We start from the raw sequence: 6926 nt of genomic DNA, 5'->3' as shown, positions 1-6926 counted from the left end.
TAAATGACTGGCTAAAAAACAAAATGAGATCCTATTATCTCTGTTCTTAAAGAAACACATCTAGCCAGCAAAGTCATTTGGAAATAGAGAAGCTGACTATCAGTCTAATGGAAGATATGAACAAGTAAGAGGGACTATATTTCAGCAAGGTAGATTTCAGACCAAAACTAACTAGAAAGGTCAAAAGGGAGCACAATGCCTAACAAAGGGAATGTTTAATGAAGAAGATATAACAATTGTAAACATTTACACATCAAATATTGGGGGCTCCCAATTTCATGAAAAAAAAAAAAAACACTAAATGGCAAAATATCACATAGGCTCAGACACAATAGTCATGGGAGACTCCAGTGTTCCACTCTTAGATAGGTCACCCAGACCAAAAATTAGCAAAGAAACTTCAGAGCTAAGCCATACCATAACTGAACCTAACAAAAATCAGAGTATTCCACTCATCAGATAAGGAATAAACATTTGTCTCTGTGGCACATGGAAGCATCTCAAAAGTGACCACATAATATGCCACAAATAAACCCTAGAAAATACAAAAATTAGTGAAATAATTCTTTGTATTATATCAAATCACGGCAGAATGAAAGTGAAAATCAACAAGAAAGAATCTGGAAGCTACATAAATTCTTGAAGATTGAATAACGTATTTTTGAATGATCATTGGATTACTGGAGAAATCAAGAAATGACAAAACAACCTAGCAGCTCCTGTAGGACACAGCTACAACAACATCCCTAGGAGGAAAGCTGATAATTATAAGCACCCATGTCAAGAAATTAGATATCAAATAACTTAATGAACCACCTCATGGCTTTTGAGGAGGATAAGAGAAAGCTAGCTTCTTTTCAGTAAATTCAGTAAGAGATGGAGGCCCAGGAAGAACCTGGAGATGGCACCCCACATGCCACCTTGCCCTGACAAGATCAAAACTCGCAGCACAAATGGAACTTGTGTCTGATCAAGACTGATCTACAGCACCCCCTTTGCCCACAGTCTAGACTGCTACCTAGATAGGTGGCCCAAGTGGGCTGGCTCTATGAAACACCCTAGAAATATTCAAACCAATCAGGTTTTCCCCTTGCATGTAAAGACTGCTCTGCTCTGTCTGCTGGGTTCCATTAACATAGCTGAGTAGGGGAAGAGCATAAAACAGTTTCTTGTTCTGGGGGATCTTTTCTGCTTGCCTCTGCTTTATAGTTCGGAGTAACTTCCCACTTTGGTTACATGAATTTCCTCTGGTCTCTGGATCTACCATGTGCTTCCTTTCCTTATAATCTAGATCTATGTGGGTCCTCTCACTAATTTCAGACCTGCTACCTGTATAATATTTTTAAAACTCAGGGTAACCGTAAGTGTAACACTCTTTATTATTCATTTCACCTCTGAATTTCTTGGTCTATACTTTGATATTTTCTCTACTAGTTTTCCTTGAGCCTTACTGTTTGCCCTATTAACTGTCATCCACAGGAAAACACATGGTAGGCGCTATGTGAATTCTAAGTCACGCTACATATACATCTTAAGTTGTATCCTCTATGTACCTATGGTTCTATCTCAGTCTTTCCTTGAAAGGCTCAGTCCCCTGAACATGCTTGTGGCTCTACCAGTCTTTCGCTGTAAACCTCACTTTAACTCCCTTCCACATGCTTGTGACTTTAACCCAGTACCACCCGAAACCTCAGTTTCTGTTAAATGAATCTTACAAATTATGCAGTGTTTCCACATGAATGTGTTTCCTATGTTCCACATGATTATGGCTTTGCTCTAGCCTTCCTAGATCCCAATTTATCTTAAACAAATTTTTTTCTATGTAAATAAACTTAATGCATAATTTATCTTTCTTGAGTTTGTCTTTAACAATTCTTTGTTAAAGTTAGGACAGAACCCCAACTTGAGGTTCATAAGTTTGGGAAACCCCTCCTGAACCCCAATATCATGTATCAGCTGTAGGAAAACAACAAAATGTCAATTTAAAATCCAGCAGATGAGAAGAAACAATAAAGACCAGGATAGAAGTTAGTGGGATTGACACTAAACAATATACAGAAAAAACAAGTTACGAGTTGTTTCTTTGAGAAAGTAAATGAGACTGATAAGCCTCCAGCCAAATGAATAGAAAAAAAGGAGCAAAAAGACCAAAATTCATATAATCAAAAAAGAGAGTTATTACAAAGACCCAAAATAACTCCCAAGCAATTTTAGAGACTACTTTGAAAACTCAGCAATGTTCCTCGAGCCCTGGCAGGTGTGATGGAGATGACTTGTCCAGTCCTGAGCCCCAGGCTTTCTCTTCTTGCCATTCTGATGAGTCTTAGGTCTCCCCAACGTTTGTTGCCATCCTGCATGTGTGCCCCAGGTTCTGAGCTGAGCAAGACTAAGCCACTCAGCATGCTGCCTGACTCCCCCCCTTTTTTTTTCCAGTCAGTCTGGCTGATGAGTGAGTCTCAGCAATTCTTCTATATCTACCTCCCAGAAGACTGATGCATATGTGGTCATGTCAGACTCTTTATGTGAATGTCAGGGATCATGATATGTAGGTGTCAAAGGCCATCTCAGATTGTTATGCAAGCACTTTTACCTGATGAGCCATCTTCACATCCCCAAGGAAGGTTATTTTATGGCTGTTACCATCACTGCTGAACAATGTTGTGAAACAAGGAATCCACACAGTTTCAATATATCACCTTAAAAGTAGATTTTAGTCATTGAGGAAACATGTTGTCTTTGCTGTGTTAAAATTATGATGAACATGGCCCTAATAAAGTTATCAAACAATATCTCCAGTAAAAAGGCAAAATAACATTGTGAGTCTCTTGTGATAAAAAAAAAAAAGGAAAAACATGCAAAAATACCTGTGTATGGTGGTATACACCTTTAAACCCAGTACTTGGGTGGCAGAGGTAGGATTACCATGAGTTTGAGACTACCCTGAGGAATCCCAGTTCAGCCTGATCCCACCTCAAACAAACAAACAAACAAAAAAGCAAAAAATATAAACAGCATTTCTTGATTTATCTACAGATGGAGTCTACCATTCTGAAACCAAATAAAATAGCATAGTATCATAAAACCATGTTGAGAGAAATCCCTACTAAGGGGCTGTTTGTGTCAAACACTGTTGGTGTATTGTTGATGTAACATCATGTACAATGTGTTTAATACAGAAAGAAGATAGGAGTTCATTTTATAATCAAACAATTAGAGTTTATCATTAGTTTTCCTTTAAAATGCTATTTATCTGTGGGTATCTCTATCTTTTTATTGACTATCCCCAAGTCCCACTCTCATCTGTGAATTACTGAACTTTGTATCATTCCAGACTCTTCCTAATCAATTAATTGCCAGGATAGTGTCCTGAGAGGATATCATGAAATTACTGTGTGGCCTGGAAAACTCAAATGTCTGATGCTTCTAAACAAACTCAGATTCTTGGGGGTGGCATGGTATTTAAGTATCACAGAGCATGGCCCACTTTCAGCTTGCATTCAGCACTCACCAAGACCTCTCCAATGGTCTGCACCCAGCTGACTCTCTCTACTGTTTACTTTATCTTCCACTCACCTTGCCACAACTACTTCCATGAAAAGACTATGGTCATAGTCACTTCTGTTTGTTACAACTATTGATTTTTTTCCAACTCCTAAAGTGGAGAGTATCTCTGATGTTACTTAATAACAAAATTGATTCACAATCCAGATGTGTTAGGCTTCCACAATGAGCTTCACTGCATGAGATTTTAATTCAAAAACACATTAAAATGCCAATAGATGGTACATTACACCTACATACATACATGTATACATACTTACTTATATACATATACACATATGTGAAAACTTTTGGTTCTTAACAGATAATACATTTTCAGTAAGTTGTTTTGTTTAATATTTGAAAATTCATATGTTGAATACTATTTGTGTTTGGTTATTTATGATTTCCCTACTTTTCTGACTACATTTGAGCAACATCTCTGTATTTTAGTAATGCTATGGCTATAACAATAGCTTTCATGGAACCCAGTGCAGGTTTTTGTTACTGCTAATGACCAACAAACCAGACAATGATATCAGGGAGAAAGAAACAATGTGATAGATGATTACAATATCACATCTGAGGGATAAATAAGCAATCTGTGTAAGAAAGTTAAAATATATTGTGATTTCTTTATGAAGGCCATCATTTTAAGTTCAATTTTGTAAACTAAGCAAAGTAAAGCTACTGTAGTTCCAAAAAATTGGTTACTGAAGATGAGTACACTAAGAACCACCATTTGATTGACTAGAGAATAAACATTCTCTGTGAATTCAGATTCAAAAATACACAGCTAACCTCCTACTAATGGAATTGCTTAAGGAAATATGAATCAGAAAATAACTTAGAATGATCTTGAGATTGTAAGATTATATTTGAGACCAAGAAATTAACCAGTGAAATAAAAAAAGAGCTACCTTTATGTATAGTAATTTCTTTTCCTAGCATTTCTTTGGTTTGTCAAGCACTGACTAATCACACTGTCAAACTCCTGAATCATCCATTACTCCACTCCTGTGGAGTTATGAATTAATTTGACTCAAATACCATCCCCCTTTACATTATTTAATAATTTGATTATAAAATGGATCTATTCTTTTCTGCATCTATAAATTTGTCTAAAAAGTATTAGAAAATTCAGATCAATTTTCCAATGCAGATGGTTTTAGAATGCAACAAAATTCTCTCCTCTTCATTATTCTTTTCATAACATTGATTACTTCCTTGTTTCTTAGACTATAAATAAAAGGATTCAATAAAGGAATTACTAGTGTGTAAAAAATAGCAATGGGTATATCTTTATCTTCTTCATTAACTGAACTAGGTCGGATATACATGTAGAGAAGAGAACCATAGAATATGGACACAGACAGGAAGTGGGAGGCACAAGTAGATAAGGCTTTGCCTCTGCCCTCTTTGGACTTCATTGTGAATATTGTGAAAAGTATATACATATAAGAAGTCAGGACCACAGTGATTGTAAAGACTTGAATTGACCCTGAAAAGATAAGTACCATCAACTCATTAATATATGGGTCAATACAGGAAAGGCTGTATAATGGAAGGATATCACAAAAAAAGTGCTTGATCACATGAGACCTACAGAAAGTTAGCCTTAGCAAAAGCCCTACATGAATCATGGAATGCAAGTTTCCAGCTATGTATGCTGCTATAGTCATCTGAAGGCAGAGTCTCTTGGACATCACAGTGTGGTACTGCAGAGGATCGCATATGGCCATGTAGCGGTCATAGGCCATTGCCGCCAGAAGAAAGCAGTCTGTGGTTTCAGCAAGACAGAGGAAATAGAACTGCGCCATGCATTCATACAGGGTAATCCTTTTGTCTACAGAGAAGAAGTTCTCTAACATCTTGGGAGTGATGGCTGAGGAGCAGCAGGAATCCATCAGAGCCAGGTTACCCAGAAAGATGTACATGGGTGTGTGAAGACGACGTTCCATGTAAATCAAGACCACCAAACCCAGATTGCCCACCATGGTGATCAGATAGATGGCAAAGAACAGCAGGAACAGAAGAGTCTTCAGGTCTGGGTGATCTGAAAACCCTGTGAGGATAAATTCAGCTGTCCCAGAGTAGTTGCCCTCAGTCATGTCCCATTTGTCTATATAAAGGAAAAAATATATGACTGGAATTATGATCATATAACATTACACTTGCGTTCTTTAGGACAGTTGGAGGAACTTGTTATTTGAGTATCACCTGATTTCTATGGCAGGTAGGTCCTGCACTTTCAGGCTCTCTTTTCTCTTACAGGGTTAGTATCTTTGACCTGAAGCAGTGACTGTCAGAATGCACAGGAAGATTTTGATAATCGCAGAAGCATACTTAAAGAAGGCAAGGTTTAACTTGACACATTTAATGAAAGGACATAAAAATTCACTCTCCTCAAATAATTTGTGTCATTTTTTGAGATCCCTTCAAAAGTTTAATTCAGCTTTTCTGCACATTTGAAAACACGGACTTTACATGTTCTTCTAGAGAAAGGAATGATTAAAGAGCTTATTAAAGATATCATCAATATCTATCTTTTTTTATTTTTATTTTTTTAATTTTATTTTATTATTTTTTATTTATTTATTTGAGAGCGGCAGACACAGAGAGAAAGACAGATAGAGGGAGAGAGAGAGAATGAGCGCGCTAGGGCTTCCAGCCTCTGCAAACGAACTCCAGATGTGTGTGCCCCCTTGTGCATCTGGCTAACGTGGGACCTGGGGAACCGAGCCTCGAACTAGGGTCCTTAGGCTTCACAGGCAAGCGCTTAACCGCTAAGCCATCTCTCCAGCCCAATATCTATCTTAAATATTGCAAAATGAAGAGTAATGAGGAGAGGATCTTATCTTTATTAAAATTCCACTTGGCTGGGCATGGTGGCACACACCTGTAATACCAGCACTTGGAGGCATAAGATCATTGCGACTTCAAGGCCAGTCTGGAACTACACGCTGAGTTCCAGGTCAGACTGGGCTAAAGTGAGACCCAACCTCAAAAGAAAAATCACCTTGGATAGCCGAAGAAATACACGTTACACATAATGGCATATCTTTTTTTTCTTAGGATCACATCCATTTTCTCAAACATCTACTCCACGAATGGCATTATCGCCCTTTTAATTTTTCCAAATACTTAATTTTGTCTTCGTTTTGGAGTACCTTATCTGATCACTATGAAATTATTACTCAATTTACCATACCATATTCACTGTATTTTCTGAAAGGTAGGACCTGTATGTAGGATATGTAACGAAATCCACACCTTTTTGTCTATAATCCACATTGATTTTTTTTTTTCATGTGCATCTTAACTGTTTCTTGATTATATTAAAAACATTTTACTTCTGCGAATGGAGATATAATATGCAGTCTGGA

The 6926-nt window shown here is 37.3% G+C and overlaps 1 protein-coding gene across 1 annotated transcript; it reads right to left on the bottom strand.

Annotated features, from left to right (window-relative positions):
• Positions 1-605: 605 nt before the first annotated feature.
• LOC101598303 (olfactory receptor 5K3-like) lies at positions 606-5651 on the bottom strand. Its single transcript, XM_004663272.2, has 2 exons — positions 4733-5651; positions 606-655 (listed from the first exon to the last, which is right to left on the bottom strand). Exons 1-2 carry the CDS (start codon positions 5649-5651, stop codon positions 606-608), a joined length of 969 nt encoding a protein of 322 aa, XP_004663329.2.
• Between the last annotated feature and the right edge of the window lie 1275 nt (positions 5652-6926).

This window comes from Jaculus jaculus, chromosome 4 (assembly GCF_020740685.1).
Source record: "Jaculus jaculus isolate mJacJac1 chromosome 4, mJacJac1.mat.Y.cur, whole genome shotgun sequence".
NCBI lineage: Eukaryota > Metazoa > Chordata > Mammalia > Rodentia > Dipodidae > Jaculus > Jaculus jaculus.
Note: the sequence above shows the minus strand (reverse complement) of the source record. Positions and strands in the feature narration are given on the sequence as shown.

What these genes read in the sequence shown, in the direction of transcription:
- LOC101598303 (XM_004663272.2), bottom strand. Translation starts at nt 5,651, where the DNA reads ATGACTGAGGGCAACTACTCTGGGACAGCTGAATTTATCCTCACAGGG. An exon ending in TATGAAAAGAATAATGAAGA is followed by an intron (nt 656 to 4,732) that starts GGAGAGAATTTT and finishes ATTCAAAAATAC; the next exon opens with GTTATTCAATCTTCAAGAAT.